Source organism: Epinephelus lanceolatus, chromosome 13, assembly GCF_041903045.1.
Source record: "Epinephelus lanceolatus isolate andai-2023 chromosome 13, ASM4190304v1, whole genome shotgun sequence".
In the NCBI taxonomy this organism is placed as follows: Eukaryota; Metazoa; Chordata; class Actinopteri; order Perciformes; family Serranidae; genus Epinephelus; species Epinephelus lanceolatus.
In genome coordinates this window covers 7,520,122-7,543,364 of record NC_135746.1, presented here as the reverse complement: position 1 = coordinate 7,543,364, position 23,243 = coordinate 7,520,122, and the positions used below count along the sequence as shown (strand labels likewise).

The following is a 23,243-nucleotide window of genomic DNA, read 5'->3' as shown; positions in this document are numbered from 1 at the left end:
TGTCAGCTTAGGGGAGAGTGAAGCAAAATAGAATTATCAGATAACTTTAATTTGAGGACACAGGGAACTCAAGTTCAACAAGCCGATAAACAGGAGAAAAGAAAATACCTAGCATAATGGTGCTCTGACTAAGCTATCCATCACCTGCTTCACCCTGTTTTATAACTGTTCAATTTGTAAAGAAGAAGTTGAACGATGGAATTAAATTAAAAGAATTCATGTGTTTGTAAAGACAACCAAAAGTATGACATCTATCTCAGTAATGTTTCTGAACTGTGGCGATGGAATGACAACCAATCAGAACAAGGTGACATTCTTAACGCCAGCTCTCTCTCAAAGCTCTTGGAAGCAGGTAATCTAAAGCAAAAAAAAAAATTCCACGTGTCTCCAAACTCCGTCCATCACTGCTACCCCCGATTACCTGTCTCAGGTTGCGTGTCACTTTGATGTCGTGCCAGGCGTTGTCATTGAATTTTCCATTGACTGGCTCCACAATGGCCTCAAAGGCCCCGGAGCCCAGATTGATGACCAGGGAGACGGCCCCATCTTTTAGCGCCAGGTTGACATAGTCTGCGGATTTCCCCGTGTGGAGGAGGAGGCCGTTTCGTTGCCAGGTCTTGAAGGACAGTGTGATCTCATCGCTGCTGCTCTGGATGGGGTTCTGTGACAGGTCGTAGCAGAAGTACTCCGAGCCACGGAAGGTGGCCACGTTCTCCTCCCTCGCTGCAACGACAAAGGGAGAAATAAAATGTTACTTTTAGGAGTGATATTCCTTTTTCATGACAGTCAGAGAAGGAAAGCGACAGGGATGGACATGAGTACTCGAGGACTCAATTGGGCATCAGTATTTGTTCAACAAGTAATTCCATTTTTGTGCATGCTTCATAAAAGAAAACATACACACTTTATGTTTCAACAACACTCTGGTGAACTTGTGATTATGTTAACGCACAAAAACCACTTGGCTATAGCTAGGAAAAGATTACATTTTGGATTAAATTACGAGTTTTGGGGGTGCAAGAAATGTAGCAATGTCTCTGAAAAAAAACAACTGCTTTTTGTGCCACCATCCATGCTGGAAAAACAGCAACAGGATGCTAAAATACAACCGGTTTCATTTTTTGTTGGTCTCGAACAGTGATCTTTGCTTGGTTGGTGTCTCACCTCGGTGTTACATCATCCACCTCCCTCCTTATAACATAATATATATATATGTCACCTTTGACATCATTTGACACCTTAAGACATCACTCAATCTAACATTACAAGCAGAATGGTGTAATATTAAAGTTGTTTATCATAGCCAAGCCGCAAACTCCTGGGCTGAAAAATTAAGCCTAAGCAATGTGCCAAAAACTGCAGTTCCACTAATGGCCACTAGAGGCTGCTTCCAAGAGCGAGTCAATCCCCACAGACCCCCATGTTAAAATGTACAACTTTACAGCAGAAATAAACGTGTACAGCCTAGTGCAAAAAAACAATTTTGGTCTCTATAGCTAATTTCAACATTCATACAACTGTACAGGGTGTGAGGTTTTATATAACTGTTAACCCGTTTAAATGTAATTGTAGAGTCTGTCAATAAAAAACATTACATTTAAGGCCTCTGAGGGGCGAACAGGGAGAACGAGTCACTATTAGTTAAACATGAATCAAAACGGATACAAAGAATGTTAATGTGGCTTCAACAGTAATTAAAGGGAAATTTCGGTTTATTTCAACCTGTCTCCTATCGTCCTAAATTTGTTTCAAGTGACTAGTGACATAAAAATAATAGTTAGCATGTTAGCTGTTAGCCTAGATACAGCCGGGGCGCATAGTAGCGTCAGACCTGTTAAAACGTAAGTGAACGGGCAACCTTCAAGTGCAAAGTTACCCACTAAACAAGCTTTTTTTCCACAAAGACCGCCTCATATCGTTAGGATAAATGTCAGAGAACATATAGAAAACGACATGTAAACGTGTTGTCTTACCTTACCGGTGTGCTGCCATGTTTGTTTACCATCTAGCTCTGCTTTCCAAAGCGTGGCCGAAATATCGCGAGAACAAGCAGTGATCTCATACCGTGCCTGAAATCTCGCGAGCTCTAGATAGAGCCCAGCTGGATACTACTCCAGGTGGAGGTGTCTCGTCCTCGGTCACACCCAGACCTTGAAAATAAGGCTGCAACCAGTCCCATTCCTTGCAACAGAGGCATTCCTCTTCTGTGGGCACTGGGGCACAGCATTCACAGGTACACCACCAATCTCCAGAGCTACGCAGCCTTGCAGCAGCCATTCCTCCTCTCTCGTCCTCTACCTGTTGCGCCTCTCTCTCTCTCCTCCTCCATTCTTCAATTTCACAAAGCTCTTCGTCAGTGTATTCTGGCTCAAACAAATAAGGGCGGCCGTCAAACTTTGCAAAATCAAATTCCTCCTCCACAAAGTCAAAGTCTGGCAAAAAGTCAGCCATTATTCTATAAATCTTTCATAAAATAAATGAATGAACTTTTCAGGCTACTGTCCGGTTCTGCCTTCCAGTTGTTGCTGCTTGTTCAGGCATAGTATGAGATCGCTGCTTGTTCTCGCAATATTTTGGCCGCGCTTTGGAAAGCAGAGCTAAATGGTAAACAAACATGGCACCACACCGGTAAGGTGAGACAACACGTTCACATGTCGTTTTCTATATGTTCTCTGACATTTATCCTAACGATATGAGGCGGTCTTTATGGAAAAAAAGGTTGTTTAGTGGACTAACTTTGCACTTGAAGGTTGCCTGTTCACTTACGTTTTAACAGGTCTGACGCTACTATGCGCCCCAGCTGTATCTAGGCTAACGGCTAACACGCTAACTATTATTTTTATGTCACTAGTCACTTGAAACAAATTTAGGATGATAGGAGACAGGTTGAAATAAACCGAAATTTCCCTTTAAGGCTTAAAGTTACATATAGTTTAGGGCATGACCACTGACAGCGTGTGCCATCTGTTGGCGACAATGTTGGTTAGGTAACGTTACTGTGGTGTAACCCCAGATTCACAGAGTAGCTAGCTGTCACTACTTCAGTGTGTTTCAGTCTATGAATGTTGATTGTAACGTTCCGGTCACCTAAAAAAATTCTAGTTCAACACTTAGTCGCACTAAAAGACCCTCTAGGAGTCAGATGTTAAGTTTTTCTAGTAAGTACATTTTGTTTTAATGATTTTTGCTATCAAAACTTGACATTACCATAAGCATTTTTATAAAATATAATAAATTCAAAATAGGAGTCCATAAACCAATGGGTGATGTCATAGTGGCAATGTCCATTATCTTATACAGTCTATGATAATAGCTAATCTCCACAGAGCAGAGAGGTAGGCGTACCCTAGCCCCTACCCACATTTTTGCTGTGGTGTTCATTTAGGACCCTATTCTTACGTTTTTCGTTTTTCTTTTGGCAAGTACGTGATGATAATTCAGTGCCAGCACTCCAATATGGAAATCATTTTAAATGCCCATCCCTACTGAGTGAAACATTTCCAGTGTTGAAATTCAGCACCTGAGCTTGCTGTGATTCACCACATTTCCTCCTGAGTTATGTGCGCCATGACAACTACAGCCAAACAGTCATTATCTCATTCATTACCACATTTATTGCAATGTTTAAAACATGAAACAAGCCCAGCGTCCGTGTTGGTCCCAGCATCAATCACGATGCAGCCTCAGTAAATATGAGAACCACTGTGATGCTGCAGAGAAGGGTGCATCAAGCAAACACACTCACGCACACACAATGCACCGCTCACCATAATTACAGCTATGATAATCCCATCATTCAGTTCAGATCATAAAATCCTATCTGTACGACTGCGGGTTTAGGTTTCGTATACAGCCTCTAGACAGACAGACTACTTATGATGGAACACTATTCCCCGCTAATGGTGCGCATAAATCAAACTTAGCCTGATTTTACAGTTTTATATCACTCCGCTGTTGCAAAGTGACTTCCTGAGCCCATTTTTTAGATCGACACTGAGAGTAAGGTGAGACAGCTCCAGACAGAAAGTGACGGGGGCTCGGGGATGGATGGAGAGACTGAGAGAGCAAAAATAAAATTGCTGGTCTGAGGGAAAGAGAAGACTCTACAAGAAAGAAAGAGTGGATCACAGGAGTAGTGTGTCCTTATGATCTGTGATGAAATAATTGACACTTTTCCTGCTGCCTCTTGAAAGGTGGCTTGACACACTGGTCAGCTTGGGTCTGGGTGAATCTATTAGAGACAAGGTCAGACTGTCTTTTTCTTTATACAGCATGTTAAGTTGGATATGGTACCACTGACTCGGACTCAAGGGTAAGACTAGAAGATTCCTCCGCCAACAACACAGTGTTCAAGGCAGCACCTTTCAGAAATCGCAACCTTCAGAAAAAATCCCCTGCCAACATACCGAACCAACTAACTGCTCTGGTACTTAGCTACAGTAGCTATGTCATTACCTGCCAATAATACAATTTTCAACGTGACATTTAATTTCCTCTGCATCCGGCATTTTCTTTTGTGTGCTCCCAGAGAAGTCATGAAGGCCACAAGTGAAAGGAGAGAAAGCAGGAGGGCGAGAAAGCATACGAGCTGCAGGCTGTAAAGCTTCGGTTTGTTGTTTTGGATCAGGCTATATGTAAACATGAGGGAGCAGTGTTGTGGAGCCGGAACAAAGATACAGAAGGAGAGGGAAAAAAAATGGAGAATGAGAATATTGAGAGTGAAACAAAAAGGAAAATGGAGTGGGGCTGTGGGATGATGGGGTGCTGATTCCGGTCATGGAGAAATTCTCCCCTTGGCGTCAAACTCATGTCTCTGCGCAGCACAGAGACAAGAGGAAATAGTATGGGAGGCAACAAAGGCCCTGTGAAAGCCCTTATCCATGTGCCAGGGGAATAAATAGAAACCCATTATTACCACTGAGACAGCGCAGCACAGAGAGGCAGCACAGTATACGTTGGAGAATCAAAAAAACCCTCCATCTCTGCTGATTTCATGCATCTAATGTAAGAAATTGCACAGGCTTTCACTGCATGAGAAGCCTGCATATTGTACAACACTGTTACTGCACAATTGTCATCAAAAACAAAATCACTGTGCTGTGAATACTAAAGAAACAGTTAGTGGCAAGTCAGTCTCACCAATCCTGCCATTGTGACTCTCTTTATAGCTATATATATATAAAGCATCCATTACATTGTCACCAGTGTCTTCAAAATAGGTCTCTAGATACTTGCTCCAATTGGCTTTATTGCACATCTGGACGAGTATGGGCTGAAAGCCTCTGGGGCCCCCGGGCTAGAGAGAGCCCTTGAAACAATTGGCACTGTAACCACGTTTTGTAAAAATCATAGATGCTCCACTGACTCTGGCGGGCCCTCTGTCACATCTTGCCTGGAGGGCCCTTGCATATGCCTGATGGCAGGCAAATATAGAGGAAGGAATGACTATCCTAGCAAGACTGCTTTATGGTTCATGAAATTCATTTATTTTACTTTTCCTTAGAAATAACACAAACTGAATGTTTGAAGTCATTTAGCTGTTTATTGAACAAACAGACCGATGGATCATTTAAATGCCACCAAGGAAGTACCTTCTGTCAAACAGCGAAATTTTCTATGAAGACAGCAGCATTGAAATCCTTCAGATCCACTTCAGACACCTGATCCTCTCTGCTCTCACCTGATCTAAGGTAGAAAGGTTATCGTCATGGCAACTCCCCTCACTTATCTGGCATATTCTAATAAGGTTGTCTGCTATAACAGGCACAGGCCTATCCAGTTCCCTCTCCGTTAGCTCCACAAATGTATACAAATGTGCACTCTTTACATTTATTTTACAAATATAAGTCTCATTTTTTATGAACAATAATGGACGATTATAACATATGACCACCGCAGACTTTGCTACCTGGTCGGTCGAGGTTTTCAAATGTAAACATCTGAGTGAACACTGAGGAATAGGTAGAGAGGATTAGTGAAGGCTGCAACCACATCAACGAGCAGTACCTTCTTTGTGTCCATCTCAACAAAGGAGGAACATATGATATAAACATGGAAGGATTAGACTTTGGCTGCAAGACCGGCTACATAGATCTTCTCTGCCAAGAACGTACAGGCATTGGATAGTAAACTGGACGACGTCCATGTCCACATCAGCTTCCAGCAGGATATCAGGAACTGTAATGTCCTTAGTTTCACATAAACTTAGCTAACTCCTGGAATACCGGATAGAGTCATTCAACCAGGTGACTCTTTGTCTATATACCCATAAGGAAATATTCAAATGCGAGTCGGTTCCTGCTCACCTGATCTGGAGTTATTGTCAATCAAACACAAACCACACTGTCTACCAGGGGTATTTGAGTTGTATATTATCACAGTGGTCTACATTCCAACACAAGCGAGTACACATGAGAATGCTGCTGCTCGAGTCCTGACCAGAACCAGGAAGTACGAGCACATTAGTCCTGTGCTCAGGTCTCTACACTGGCTTCCTGTGGCTCAGAGAATAGACTTTAAAGCAGCTCTGCTTGTGTACAGGTCTCTCCACGGCCTAGCACCAAAGTACATCTCTGACATGTTAGTGCCATATGAACCATCTCGGACTCTGAGGACCTCAGGGACTGGCCTCCTGCTGGTGCCCAGAGTCAGGACTAAACATGGGGAATCAGGATTCCAGTTTTATGCAGCTAAAATCTGGAACAGTCTTTCCGAAGATGTGAGACAGGCCTCTACTCTGACAATGTTCAAATCTAGGCTCAAAACAGCTCTATTTCACTGTGCATATGACTGAAAGGATCTTATCTGCACTCTTCTCTTTTAAAGTTCATTTTATAATGATTATTTATGTTTTTATTTTGTATTGTGATTTTAATGCATTTTCTTGTTCTGTAAAGCACTTTGAATTACTTTGTGTACGAATTGTGCTCTACAAATAAACTTGCCTTGCCTTGCTTTGCCTACACGAATACTGAGGCTGCCCTGTCGATCTCTGCTAACAGACCAGTTATCCTGATGCTGCGCTCATTGTTGCTGGAAACTTAAATCAAGCTAACCTTAAGAAGGTTATGCCCGACTTCCATCAACATACTGAATACGCCACAAGGAGAATAAACACTCTGGATCACTGCTATAGGCTGTTCAAAAATGGCTACAGAGCAGAATCGCTATCCATGTTCAGGAGGAGTGACATGCAGCCATCTTGCTGTGGTCAAAGTATAATCACAAACAAAGTCATATGTCCCCAGTGACATGAGAGGTTGAGAAATAGTCAGGCCAATCAGAAGCTGTCCTCCAGTCTGCAAGACATGACGCAGTCTGAGGCACATTCCAAGACACGACTGTCAGCGTCACCGATGACATCAATGAACTCACTGAGTCTGTGCTGGATTTAATTTATAAGACAACCACAGCAACTATAGGCAGAACTATAGTGAAATCATTCCAAAACCGGAACCCATTGATTGCCAGAACCATCTGGGACGCCATAAACACACACACTGCAGCCTAAAAAATGGAGCTACCATCTGGAAACATGGACAATTATAAAGCAGCAGAATATAATGTAAGATGAACAGTAAAGGAGGCAGAAAGGGAGTACAGGAAGAAATTTTAACTATAATTCCAGGAGGGCAATCCCAGAAGCAGGTGGCAAGGTCTACGAACTATGACAGTACATTCGGGTCAACATGCAATAAGCACTGCTTAAAGGATATTTATACCAGGTGCTGCAAGAATAAGGGTAGGAAAATCATTTAGGATCCCAACCACCCTGATAATGGCCTTTTCTCTGAGGTCAGGGATGAGGTACTGGATACACCTGGGCAGCACTGAGAGGCTCAGGAAGAGCTTCTATCCTCAGGCCATGAGGATCCTCAACGAGGCCACTTCATCATATTTATGACCGAATGGTCATAAAAACAAACGACCATTACCCTCAGCTGTACTTTGTGTTAAGTGATAACTGGCAAATGCTTAGTTAATGCAAAGATGCTGAAGATAATAAAATTATAGTGTATGTTAGCATTGCCATATGAGCATGTTAGCATGCCGATGCTACTGGTCCTAAAATCAGTGCAACATTAAGTAGCTAATAAAAGATTTTATCTTCCTGAAGATCAATAAACTCTTATAATACTGTATTTTCATTGTAGAAAAAATAACACCCAGCTTCCTTGTTTCCTGTGCAGCTTGCAATGTCCAATTTTATGTCTAATCATTTATTATATATTATATTTTGCCACTAAATAATAAAAGTAAAGGAAGAGGCTGCTTGTCTATAGGATGTTTGACTCTCTATATGTGTATTAATTATAATGATGTAATTACTAAGTTGCTGTGGAGCTGTAAAGACTATCAATAAAACATTCTTGCTATGAATAATAGAGAGGGCAAATTGATATAATGTAATATTTGTGCACCTCAGCAATATTAAACCCGTGGTAAGTGTATACGGATCCATAAAAACCAGGGGAAATGTATTGCCTGTTGAGACATGTTCTGTGCAGATCTGTGGCTTTCAAATCGATCATATAGCAGGGTCATTTTCCCTTATTTTCGCCATAGTCATCAATATTCCATTTGCGCGCTGCCTGGCCCATGCACTGGGGGCAGGGGTTCGATTTCAAAATCCACTGGAAGCAATTAGCTCCTTCATTACCATCTCCCATTCTCTTCCGCTCCCCCTCGCCACACACACCCATGCTGCCCGAGCTTGGTCTCCAGTCTGACTCCAAGGGCCTTTGAGCAGGCAGGGACTGTCACCTTACAGAGCTCCGGTCCACAACCTTCAACCTCAATATGATCACCACAGGATTTCAGATAGTCCCTAATCACTGCAGGAGGCAAAAGACTTAGAGCATGTGAAGGGAAATCAGACGGGTTTAATGATAGGATTAGAGACAGGATGCATTGTGATTATCGTGGCAAAATACCGACTCCAGTTGGAGATGCTGCAGCTGTACGGCTGCCAAGCCCATGAGCTCACTGCACATGAATACTAGCTGGGCAACTAACACTAGTCCAAAGGAGAGTTTCTCTCTGGTGAAGTGAACTCAATCTGTGCTGACATCCAACACATCAACTGCATGTTTGCACTACATTTGCAGATAAACAAGCCCCAAAGTTCCAGACCTAAACATAGAAAGCTAAGTTCTGCTTTTAGCTATTGTTGTCTGTGTGACACCCTCAGCAACCAAAGTGATTCAAGGTTGCCGTGTCATCCCACACAATGCATTTAACTGGATCTGAAAACCGGCGCCTCATCTCACCCTTTCTCTCTGGCTCTCTGTCATATCCGTTCTCTTTTCCTCCGTCCCCACAGTGAGAAATTAGCGTCGTTTGCTAATAACGGTTAAAAGCAGCACGGTTAGCCTGACACAGCCAAACGTGAACAATGTGCTTCACTGCTTCCCGACATGATGCTAACACTAACCATGCAACTTTGCGGCTTAAAGCTCAATGGTGAGCCATCACATGTCAAATAAATTTGGAGCATCATGGGTGATGTCTCTCTTCAAAGGCAGGCGGCACTGTCAGACAGGCTTATGTTGGAGGGAGATTTGGTAGAATATATTGCACGGTAATATTTAACTGGCCAATTACTACCACTGTACTGCAGCAACAATTAAAGTCAATCCAGGATACGAGAGGAAGAACGTTAGTGGAGAGGAAGCTGTGTGTGTGAGGCTCCTCCGGGATTTATTTTCCAGTCAAACCTACACAAACTGCACCGAATGTGTCCTCTTCATGTCAACTTTCAAGATGTCACATGACATATCTGAGAGGTTGAAGTGAATTGTCACCCTGACACTTCTTTTCTCATCTTGTGTTTCTCGTAACCTTGTGAAGCCGCGGCGGACAACCTGTCTGAGACTGTCTTTTACGTCTGCACGCACACACTGAGGAGGGAAGAGTGACAAAGAGGGAGACAAAAGAGAGAGATAAACATAAACAGAAGTGACAAAAAGGAAGCAGAAGAGTCTAGAACAAAAGAAAGCGAGAGATGGAAGCGGCGATGACAAAGGGAAAAGAGAGAAACAAAAGAGACAGGGGGGAAAAAAGAGAGTTTGGGGAGACGGAGCGGCGGTGAGAGCCGGAACAGGAGAATGAGAGTGGCAGATGGAGGGAAAGAGAGACAGAGGCACTTCCAGCGGGTCTCCAGAGAAACGAGGTGACACTGTGTGTTAAGACGAGCAGTGAAGAGCCGTCCCTGTGGCTCGTGATTCCACCATTGATAAACCTTATTACTGCACCTGATAACACAGCACACCCATCAAATCCCACTCTCCCTTTCTCCCCCCTTCACCTCCCTCAAAGCTCACAAATACCACCATAAATCCAACACTCCCTCACAGCCGTACAGTCAGAAGCTCTCTGCAATAGCCAATTCCCCAGCGAAAGGCTTTTTAAATTAGTATCTAAGAATTGTGATTTCAAAGATTCTTGAAAGACCACCTGCTGAAAAAAACATTGCATTTAGAGTTCAGAAACCATCATTACTTATCGTACATGCTCATCTCATTGCAATATTTATAAAGTACATAAATAAAGTAAACCCATCTCAACTTCAAAAATGTTCAAGCAGAACTGGAAACTGCTGCAGAGAGAAATGAGGTGGACTTAGAAGAATACCGCATCTCGACTGCGACAGAGATGACTCAGTATGGTAGACAGGCTAGTGTTGTACATGGAGGAGAAGCAGGGTGGTCAGCTCCCACACTATATGACACACCGTCAACAACACCGTGATTATCTTCAGTGGACTGGTAATTTTATTAATAGACCTGCACAGAGAGCAGGTCAGCAGCTTGCCTTTGTGTTCCAGTGGTCTTATGGGCCTGTGCTGTGTGTAAGCTAAACCCAGTGAACTTGTCGGAGAGACTCGGGGGAGAACAGGGTGATGTCTGTGTTTTTAGCCACTTAATTTGTGCTGCTCCAGGGATGGCATAGTCGTCCGTCAGTCTGGTACTTTGGACCTGAGTGAAATATTTAGACAGCTCCTGTAAACGATGGATTCCCGTGAGATTTAGTGCAGAGGATGAGTTCCAATAATTTTGATTGTACCCTGAGTTTTCCTGTAGTGCAAACTGTGCTGCCATAACAAGGCCGTAGCCCTGAAGCAACACTGGGGGACCAGATCTGCTGGGGGTTCATTGATTAGCACTCGCAAATCGGCCAATTTTCAACAAACACATTTGTTTCCACTCCACTCATGCATGTCCTGACTGAAAGTGAGGTGTTGTTATCAGTACAATGTTACAATAATAGGTTTTCTATCAACAACTAATGGATCCTAACTTTACAAAAATCTAGCAAGAACAATATTCTCAGAATGTATGGACAACTGAGCAAATTAAAAGGTTTATTTACAATAACTTCCGGGTATAAAACCCTCGCGTCATGTACATGAAAACCAAATGGTGCTGAACAAACGCTGCCTCATTTGGTTAGTTTTTAGCCACCTAAAAAAGGCCAATTAAAAAATTTATATCAGTTTATACTTAAAATATTCATTTTTTTTATTTCTTCTTCTTTTTTTATGTGTTTAAAATATATACAAAGTACATAAATGCACAGCAGTCACATCAGATAGGTCAGGCTGCCGTTTTTAAGTATATATCTTTAAATGTTACAGTGATGGCTGAAAATGACAACAGAAATCAAGTTTTACATATCTCCGCAATTCAAAACAATTGCAAGCTGTCTACCCAGAAGTGAGTGCTGTTGTTAGCACGACAGTATCATAACACTGTAAGGAGATAACCATTCATGAATGTATAATTTCGTAACATTTAACAGAAACTATCACAATCAACAGACATACAGCCTACATTACGCTCCTTTTACATTCTAGTTTTCCACTTTTTAATACATCTGAAAGTAATGAAATAGAGAGTACGGTGTTTGACACTAATTGTACTCACAGCAGTCGAGCTGTGAGTACAATCTGCTCCTGCTGGAGTACAGCAATGCCACTTGAGCAAACACTTTTTAATCAGTGTATTGGGGGTGACAGTTTCAGCCTATGTGAATTTTCGGGAGGATGTATCCCCTGCAATATATTTTAAGATCCCTGCCTTGTGCCATTATGAGGATATTGTTTCCATTTACAAAACTCTTTTAGTCTTGATGAGATACAGTGAAAAGGTATAAGGTGGATTTCAATAGAATTTCATGGTCCTCAGAGGATGAATCCTAATGAATTTGTCGACCTCCTACCCTTTACTTTAACGGTACCTCGTGATCAGACTGTCAACAAGGCACACATCAAAAACATACAGGGTGGATTAGCAATACTTTTGGATAAAGGGCCCTTTGTCTTTCCTTTAGCACCACTTTGAAAAACCTGCTACACTTCCCTGAACTTGTTATGCTCACAAGTACATGAACCCTGACTAAGTAGGTTATTAAAGTAGTTCAAGCTGCACCAATCATATTTGATACTGAATTTGGATCAAATATCTTAATTTTTTTGTGAGTGTGTGAGAATGATGTGAAACTGTTTGGAAAAGTCTGAACAGGTATGTCATTTTTAAATTTTGTCTGCATTAGTGTGGACATGGCCCAAGGTGCCCTCCTGGCTACTGGCTGTGACAAGCTCCTGTCACTGTCACCTCCTGTGTGTTTTTCACCATGTTTGTGTGTGTGTGTGTGTGTATATATATATATATATATATATATATATATACACATACATACATATACATACATACATACATACATATATATATATATATATATATATATATATATATATATATATGTGTGTGTGTGTGTGTGTGTGTGTGTCACTGACACAGAATCTCCTTATTGGCTGCTGATGGTGGACTCTCCATGGAGTGAGTGATGAGGTTTGGAGTGACAACAGGGGGGATGGTGTGAATGGCGGGGGTGAACGATGGAGGGGATGGAGGGTGTCTGAAGAATGGGGGCAGGCGCCTGAGGTCCAATCCCATCAACTGAGGCAATTGTGCGGAGCGAATACTGGAGTGAGGAGGTGGGGGTTGAGGATGAGTTTGCAAAGGAGAGAGAAGGAGTAAGACAGAGATGTGGTGACTGCTCTCCTATTACTAATACTGGATAATTAAGAGTAGAAGGGCTGTTTGGAAACACTGAGTCGAGGCAGGGGCTGAAGGAGGACACCTCGGACTAGTCTTTTACTGACCGTTGAAAGCGTCTCAACGGAAATCAAAATAGAAGAGGCTTTTATTTTTATTAGCATCACCACCAGGAGCATACCATGTTTGGAGCAATGTCCCACCTTTGCAGGCACCTACTGCTTTATTTCAGTATGACAGGAAATCCAAATCTAGTGAGCTGGGTGCCGTAGCATTGTTTCGACCTCTCATTGTTCCGACCTCTCAGTAGTCCGACATCCCGTTGTTCCGATATGTGATTATTACTGTATTTGTGTACCATAGAGGATCAGCAACGCAACAAAAGTAGGCTACTGGTCGAGATACAAGTGTCATAGAGAGGAGAGAATGAAACACCATAACCTCCTGTTATTAACTCTGAGGTTTTTCAAACCCCTCTGCCTTGATGGTGCGCTGCGACCGGCTCTGGGTCAGCTGGGAAAGGCTTGAGGCGGAGCAGGCTCACAGCTTATGTGTTTGTCACTTTCTTTTTCATTTTAACCCACACCATGATCTTTTCCTGACCCTAACCAAGTGGTTTTTGTGCCTAAACCTAACCAGACCTTAACCACAGGGCATCATGATGATTTCGGAACAATGGGTTTAATATGGTCGGAACAATGGAATGTCGGACCAATGGGCTGTCGGAAAAATGGGCAGACCCTGTGAGCTGAGACTTACTCAAGATCAGCTTTAATTCTGCAAATCTAAATTATGATGAAAAATATTTGTGAACCTATTTTTCACCTGACTTTTCATGCGACTAAAATTTAATAAATTTAACCTTTGAAAACAACGAGGACAAAAAAAGCAACACGGACGCTGTTTGAAAATGTAAACAGTGTTTTCTGCACTAACCTCAGGAAAAATAATTGTCAGAAAAAATGTTGGTATTGTATGTTTCTGCAAACCACAGGTATATTTGCAGATATATATGTAGCAGATACGTTGAAAGTTTATGTTTTAGCAGAGCTCAGGTTAATGTGGTTGGGTTTGGGCACACAAACCACTTATTTATGACTCGGAAAAGACCATGTTTTGGCGTAAAATAACCTGTGTTGGGGGCACAACCCTGCTGGAAATGCAGCAATGTTACGGTAAAAAACAAGCGCTTTCTGTGTGACTATCCCTGATAGAAAAACAGTGACAGGTTGCTTAAAAAGCACCCATGTTTGGTGCTTTAAAAACCGCAAGAAACAGAGCAATGCCTTGCTAGAACTGGTTTTGTTGTTTGTTGGTCTTTAGCACCAGTCTGCAGCTTAGAAGCTCAGCCTAGGTGACACGCCATCCACCATCCCCACAGAATTGCACAGCACAAAAACTAATACTGAAATACATTACTGTCAAAAGACTAAAACTAACACCAGATGAAAATCAGGTGCCAAAATGAACACTGCATGAGGTGTGATGTAATCCATCACCATGCACATCTGAGGCCAGATTCATGTCCATGAAAACGCAAACTTTTCCATTTGCTCTTGCAATCTGCATGAAATTAGCATCTGATTTACAGAGGCAGGAGCTAATTATGCAATCAGTGGCTGTGGCTGCCATCTACACGTATTCTTTGAGTGAGACACAGCTTTAAAGGTGCAGTGCAGTGATGGGAAACCCACGACAGAATTGAAAATGGGATGTGATGTACAGCAAAGCAAAGGAGAAACTACAGAATGGAAACATTATTTCTGTGTATAAAGAGAAGCTCAGAGCTGTAAAGTGGTGAGTACAGCATTGATTTAATCTGTTGTTCTGCTGATGGAATACATGCTGTCGACATGTACATTATACTAATTTACCATGCAAGTAGTTGTAGTGGGTAATTTGAAAACCCTCACTGTATTTGTTTGTTTCTTCCTTTTTTTATTTTCTCTTTATTTGTTCACATTTGGCCGATATTTTAATACCTACTATTATGTGAGAATGTACTGCAGACCAACTGCAGTCCACCAATCAATTCGGTCTACAAATAAATAAAAATTAAAACCAGAAGAAGGCAAAAAAAAAAATCATGCATGTAACACACTTTTTGCCAGCAGAGCACTCCTGTACACTTGGCCTTATCGCCTCTGAACCCAACAACCCACCAGTGGTTTTGAAAAAGAAAAAAAAGAGAAAAAGAAATCGCCACAGTTACTCTGTTCATCATAAAAAAGAGGCTGTCGAAACAGAAATTACTGCCAAATCTTGAAATTTCTGACAGTCCTTGAATGCATCATGTCTGACTAACACCTCCATCTGGTCACATGAGAAAATCTAAGCTTTAAAAAATTATATTTCATCAAAATATCATTTAAAATGTTTCCATAAATGCATGAACTACATCCTGTAAAAGATGTTAAATTCTGCGCTCCGAGGTGCAACTGAGATGCCATGATTGACTCAGCAGAAACCAACAGTCAGGTGACAAAAATTCAGTGAACCATCGACTAAACTGCAAGCTGTTTACACAGAGCGGACGATGAGAGGTTGTAAGTAGAGGCTGTAAAAGTGTAAACTGTATATTATAACTGTGTCAAATGTACATACATACATGAGAATAGCTGAGGGAAATGTCCAGCCCCTCTGCTATTGGTTTTTTGAAAACATGGCACTCCACAAATTGGTTCAGTGTCCGGCCTAAGGACACTTCAAAGAAGGACGTGGGGATTGAACCCTTGACCCACTCTACCTCCAGAGCCTCCTGAGCCACTGCCACACCCTGGAAACTGCAGCTACAATCAGCCACATTTATCATATCTGCTCTCGTTATTTGACTGGCTGGGTGTCTGCTTTAGTCAGCCCTATCTGCGATTAAAGAGTCAGCAATGATCAACTTTACTTTATTCATTCATTCAAATCATTCAGAGCGCTCAGCAGCAGGTGGTAGATGGTCAACCATAATATGCATAATCATTTAAAACACCATAAAAAAGTGTTTCATAGCAGCTTATGGAAAGCTAAAAGGCAGAAAGCATCAGCACTTCAGGGAAAAGAGAGATCAGAGGCATGTCCACGGGCAAATATGCCACACACCTTTAATATAACACCGCTCAGCTGGAGGAAACATCCTGACACAGCTCCCGTTTTGACGTGTTGATGACATCATTGTTTCTTTTGTTGTCTGTATTGTCTTTAAGCTTTCATCGTGGTTTTATGGTGTCACGTATTGATTGATTTACTGTACACTGCAGGCACAGCATTCATGAATCCTTTAGTGGCTTCCTTTTTTTTATTAAATGGCTGCAACTGTGGATTACAATATTATGGAGTCATCTGCGGTCGGTATTATTTCCATCAACAATCAAACCATCTCTGACAGTGTGTCTCCTGAATGCCGACTATTGCATCAGCCTGACAGCTGCCGTCCCGAGCCAAAATGGGAAGTGACGGCAGCGAGCATTGTATCGGTTTCGTGTTCTCCGCCGCGCTGCAGAAAAGTGCCTTGATAGACTTGCATCATTCCGCATCTGTGTGGGTTTGTGAGTTATTTGTTTTCATCTGTCTGCCTGACACATTATATGTTTTACCGTAAAATTAGCTTTTCTGTTTGTGATCCAAATGATTTAATTACTTTAAGCTACAAAGAATGGATGCATTTGTATATTGTATTGGACGACCTACGTAATGTGCTGCGAGCGTTCACTGCACAGTACACAACCTGTTAATAATGTGAATGTATTGCGTGTGCGTGTGTGTGCACACATGTGCATGTTTGCTGCTGTTTGTATTTGAGTAGAGGCTTGCTCCGGGGTTGTCAGCAGGCGGGGCCTTCCCTGGAGCCTGTCAATCATCCAGAGTGGCGTTGCCTTATTGGCTATTATCTCTGCTGTCAGAAACCCGGCCGTGCCTCCACCTCCCCACATCAGTCTCTGTCAGTTCACACGCTGCCTGTGGATAGAGCCGTGGAGCATGAAGCTGCATGCTACTGTTATCATTACTTTTTGTGGCATATGCTGTTTCAGCCCGAGACGCCATCAACACATCACCTTTGGAATGACGCCTAATAAAATATATTTGTTTAATGAGACTTTTAAATGCTGCCTTATTTCCTACAACTGATGTGTCGAATACTTAATCACCAACTGAACTGTTGAGCTTGATGTAGCGTCGGCATGCTATATAACTGCTCTCCACCCACACACGCAGGAGCAGCAACTCCAAAAAAGCAATTAACGCGTCCTTTAAATGCAGCACATCACAATGCAGTAAGACTCTAAGTATCTTTAAATGACTGCTAATTAATATATCCCATTTAAAGCATACATTTTTAGCAGTAGCACGTATTTAATTTGATGGGTGATAGTCTTCCTTCACATCTTTTTTTTTTTTAACTCCCTGGTATGTTTATTGCTTATGTTGACACAGTTTCTAAATTTGTAACACCACATGGGAGATATAAAAGCCAACATAAAACACATTTGCAATTACCAGTGTGAGGTTGATTTGAAGGTTTTGCAGCACTTACATAACTTCCAATATATACTGAGGTCTGTGTAGTGAGGATAAGATGACAGACTAAATGCTGGTTAAAATACAAACTGGATATCACAACACACGCAGGTTTGGGGAAGTGGTTGTAGTGGATCCCTGCTGTGCTAAGAAATGCATTAAGGGGGCTGAAGGAACTTTGGTGAAGTAAAGCTGCATCAGGCTCACCAGTGAAATTAAACAGAATCAAATAATGAAGTAAAAAAGTTAGAAAATACAGCTAATATTATATATCAGTAATTGCTTTTTTCAGATAATAACACTGTGGACGCTTATTTCTTTGGCTCTGAAACCATCAAAAATATATGTGTTTAATATCTGATGGGTGAGGCAATCATTGTGATGTATTATTTGATACTGAGCTTTCTTTTGCAATGACTTCTTTTTCATGACCTTTAACCTTTATTTTGAAATTTCTACTTAAGTACAGCAATTAAATGATGTGCAATTTTGCGACCTGATCTACCAGTGCACGCGTTTTCCCTTTTTAAAACTGTTTTTAAATAATATAAAATCATATAAATGTTATTTTTGTTTTTGCTTAAATTAAGGTGATGGCTGGGTCGACTTTATTTCTCCTTTCAACCACTGACTGACTGTCTGTTCCTAATAAACCAGCTCCCTCCTGAAAGGGTCTTGGGCCAACCCAAAGTGTGATGGAACGGTCAAAAGAAACGCAAATAACCTCAAAAAGAAAAATAAAATAAATAATTTGTAGCGCGGCACCTCATGGCAAGAGGGTCCCAGGTTCGAACCTGCCGGCCAGCTGGAGCCCTTCAGTTTGAGTTTGCATGTTCTCCCTGTGTCAGCGTGGGTTTCCTCCAGGTGCTCCAGCTTCCTCCCACAGTCCAAAGACATGCAGGTTAATTGGTGACGCTAAATTGTCTGTAGGTGTGAATGTGAGTGTGAATGGTTGTCTGTCTCTATGTGTCAGCCCTGTGATAGTCTGGTGACCTGTCCAGGGTGTACCCTGCCTCTCACCCAGTGTCAGCTGGGATAGGCTCCAGCCCCCGCGACAATGAACCAGGGTACGCTGTTACAGATAAAGAATGAATAAAATAATTTGTATACAAAACAAAATGGAAAGCCATGGCTGTAATAAGACAAACATCTAACCTGAACTTCATATTGATATCTACAAATTAGGGATGCACCTTTTTATTGGCAAACATTGGTAGAAGCTGACATTCACTGCCATCGGCCTATCCATTTTCAGACATCAATTCTGCACAGGCTGAGAAGCCAGGCTTGAAACTAACATCCTCTCCAGGGACGCCTCTGGGACAAAAGGACACAGTAAACTCACTATCAACTCATCAGGGCATCCATCCTATTATTTCTCTGATAATGCTACATTGTGAACAACAAATCTGCTTTGAAATCGGCAAGAGAGCTAGTTAACGTTAGCAGTTAGCAGCTGGTGGCTGGAGCTAACTGCTAACGGAGGTTGCACTGAGTGAATTATGATGCATTCAATCTCTGCTATGCATTGTGCGAAGGTAAATTATAACGTTCTCATGATACGTTTAAATGTAATCTGTTTGACGGAGAAAGTTATCAGTGTTTTCACAGATATATAAAATAGATATTAGAAAGGGAATTATGGTATTATATATAGTAAAAAGACTTTTGAAGTAAATTTTAATAAAAAGGTTGATTTATAAATGTGTATGATGAAGGGCTGAATGACTTTAAAACGGTTCAGTTACTTTTTTATATGAAGGATTTCTTTGTTTCCCTGGCACAAAAAGCGGAATAAATAACAACAACAACAAAATAAACAACAACAACAACAACAACAAAATAATATCAGTATTGGCTATCAGCCAAACTGTTGCATTAGAGAAAAGCATTTGTATCTGCAATGGATTACAGTTTTGTCTTGCAAAAAATGAAAAATAAAAAAAAACGAACGCAATGCGACTCTAAGCGTTCTAAACTAATGAGAGCGGGAGAGAGGCAAAGTCCCTCTCCAGCACTTGAAACAGATTAGCACACATTCCTAGTGGAAGCTGAGGCCATCTAATATTTATTACCTCTATAACTTACTCTCCTGTGTACTGCCAGAACATTTAGCTGCGTGCAGGAAGGCGAGGGGTTAAAAGGGGAACAGTGGTGCCATAAAAGGGACAATGAAATAAACATGACTCACCGTGAAAGAGCCCTTAAAGCCAATATAATCTAGATGGCGGGGTAGAGCCGGGTGCCAATGGCGGTTAACGACAAGCACCCCCCTCAGGCTTGAACTTAGACCTCGACTCAACAGCCAATCACGTCGGGTGCTATTTTTAAGATGGGGGTGAACAGCAATTTGGTTACATTATTGTCCACTTAGACGCAGTGAAAATCATTTTACGGTGCTCTGAGAGACAGGATAAAAAATGACTACGACACACACAGCATCCTTTCTCTCATCATATAATGTTGAGGTGCCTTGTTTGAGCCGAGCACTATATGTATTTCTTGGACAGCAGATGAGAGTTTGGGATAAAGCTGTAGACAATTCAGGGAAACACATTCAACACTGAGCTTAGCTAAAATTAGGAGGAAAAAAAACCTCTACTGTAGCTTTAAATCCAGCTAGAACCAGTTGTAGCCTGTAGCCAAAACAATATGTGACTCTCGCTCTGCGTGTGCACGAGAGTGTGCGTGTGCTTCTGTGTGCAGGCATTTTGCAACGATGTTCTCCTTCAAGAGATAAGAGTAACGATAGATTACTCTCACCTTTCCCCAGCTTTCTCCTTTTAACCTTTAACTGCAGGGCTGATTCCAACTTTACACATAATGCTGTGGTCATAGAGGGTGCAGCATATGTCTCAGTATATACACACATACAGGATACAGTATAGTGGTGTAAATAGGAGGATACACACCGTCGGATGCTTTAAACATCAATGGGCGAATGGTAATCTTGGCATATGCTGGCGACATACACTACAGCACACATTCACAGGCACACACTCCATCACGTGGCAGCATCACTGATGCTAGAGGCCTGGTCACTGTGTGCCTGGGTGCTTTTTCCTCCCTATATTATTCACTCTGGATCCCGCACTTTCCACCTCACTCCTTCATCCTGTCCCCTTCCTTCCACTCCTACGCCACATATGTTTTTCTTGAAAAGCGTGTGCGCAGCTCCGGGGGATGGGGGAGGGTCTAAGCCTCACGCTTCCCTTGCCGAGCTTGGCGTGGTTGAACCAAACTCAGCAGCTCCAGCGTTCCCCAGCCTCCTCGCAGCTTTCTAAAATTAGCAGACGGATCCACAGCCTCTCTGGGGAGGAGCAGGGACCAACTGACATGTCTGCAGACTCATGGAATCATATGGACCATCATGCTTTGTGTAAACTGAGATTTCTAGCACGTGTGTGTAAGCTTTTTCCTGCACGTATTGCAGAGATCATGCATGTGCACATGCAAAATATATGTGTGGGTGTGTTTTATGAGGAAAAAAAAAGCCAGCTGCTTTCCAAATCCCGTTTGGCTGCAATCAAATCAAGTGATCCTGCCACGCTGAGGTAAATACAGAATTACTGCCATTGAGGAAAAGTGCTGTTTACTATTTGTGGGGCAAGGTCTGCCCACTGTTACTATAACTATGCTAATCCAAGCTTGTTAGGGCTGCACCACTGACTGTTTGGCTATCTGGTGAATGCAACAGCAAGGGCTTTTCCTTACAGCAAGAGTGTGAACACAGGTAGACACAACGCAGAGGGTGATGCCCAGGAAAGAAATCTACGCACAAGGTGTCTTCAGCAAGAACTAAATGACTTAATACACAAGCAAGGGGGCCACTTCCTGTCCTCCCGATCTCTGTGATGGACAGAAGTGCATCCCTGAGGTGTAAAAAGCACATATGTGGAAACGCACATTGAGAGATGACTGAAATACCTGCACTCAAAATCGAAAATGCACGCTGAAATACACAAAAAGTTACACAAAGGTATATGCAACCAAGAAAGACTGTACATTGATGTGAAATCACACACACACACACACACACACACACACACTCACAGAGCCAGACTGCCGCCTAGCTTTGGAAGTCAATAACATTATCCCCTCTCCATCTCGGCGACGGTTATTAGTCTGGAGAGCCAAACGGCTCTCTTCAATGACACTCTGGAGATGAAGGGATAAATCATCGCACTGAAAGGATGAGTGTGTGGAGGAGAGAAAAGGAATGAGAATAAGGATCACAAAGAGAGAGGAAGAGAGAAAAATATACACTCAGGCACAGGCTCAGACGCAGAATCACTTAAGTTGGGGTGGTATGACTCTCTATTTTTTATAAAGTACAGATGATGCCGAGACAAGTATTTCTGAACGCACGGTCTGATGTTCAGCTTCACAAATCCACCTCTTTCCGTGTGCTGTACCTCCGAGTCTCTTTCCCTCTGTCACACTCACTCTCATCTCCCTCTCTTTCGCTTTATCAGATAGAGAAAAGGTGCTTTATTTGGCCTGGTGCTCTAAAAGCATCCCCTTTGTTACTCCCCCCCCACTAACTCCCCTCTCCATTTCACCCTGCTCTCCCTCCGCTGGGACCCTTCAAAATACAAGGAGAGAGGAACAAACGCCAGAAGGCTTCCTGCTCGTTGGATAACACACAAGTGAACACCTCATGGACTCGTGTGCCCTGTTTCTAGGGCTGTGGAGAATGTAAATATTTTACATTCAAAGCTTCTGTTAAGGTTTTTGGATGAATCTTTGATTGTCTGTTGTCATATTTTGACATCACCACCCTAAAAAAACAACCTCAGACTACACAATCTGAATAAAGTGATTCATCTAAATGGGTAAGTCTTTTATTGATTCATCTTAATCTAATGAATAATGTAATTTATGGTGCTGCGAGATCCACTCATCAGGCCTGCTGCAATAAGGCCCCAATCACACAGACAGCATGTGCTAAGGTTGCAAAACGCAAGGTCAGCAGATAAACAGAGATCTGTGTGGGTACATGAGACCCTAAAAAAGATGCTGGATCATGGGGAGTACCACCAGTTGGTCCAGGAGCTTCGTCTCCGTGATGGCTGTTTCCAGGCATATTTTAGGATGACTCAGGGGCACTTTGACAACCTGCTGTCTATCGTCAGGCTGCATAGCTCTGTGCATCCAGCAACCACTACCACCAGTTTCTCCTCAAGTGTTTACTGTAAACTTTTTGTTGTGACCACCACAGAAGACTCCACCTCTCAAATCATGCGACTGGACAATGGGAAAAAAGATGACAAAAAAAGAGATGACGTGGGGAATTTTTTGGCTTTGGTTTGGAAGTTTTTTCAGCTCAGGGAATTCAGAGCGCTCCATCCAAAATGCCAGGTGATTAGAGCGCAGAACAAAACGCTTCATTCTCATTAAAAACAATTACAAAAAGCCACATATAGCTTCGAAAACGCTCTCTGCGTGATCGGGGCCTAACCTGGCTTGTTTTTTGCATGAGCGCTAACTAGCCAACAGGGACAGCAGATAATATCATTGCTGTTTTGCCCTACCACCACCGACACCATCGACCAGAAAGAAACCATGGCTACCTAACCTTCTTACAGAGGGTTGATCCATTGCAGCAGGCCCAATCTTTAGGCCTGTGCCAGTCAGTCTCATTACCAACAGGACCTCCTATGTGTAACAAGTCTACTT

At 42.3% G+C, this 23,243-nt stretch overlaps 1 protein-coding gene across 10 annotated transcripts in view; it reads right to left on the bottom strand.

Moving 5' to 3' along the window:
* The window catches only part of nrxn3b (neurexin 3b), a 435,238-nt gene that overhangs the window by 335,906 nt on the left and 76,089 nt on the right, over window positions 1-23,243 (bottom strand). For all 10 annotated transcript variants that reach the window (XM_078173689.1, XM_078173690.1, XM_078173684.1 and 7 more), the window contains exon 5: window positions 422-723. In XM_078173689.1, the coding sequence (XP_078029815.1) occupies window positions 422-723 (302 nt within the window). The remainder of the gene's footprint in view (window positions 1-421; window positions 724-23,243) is intronic.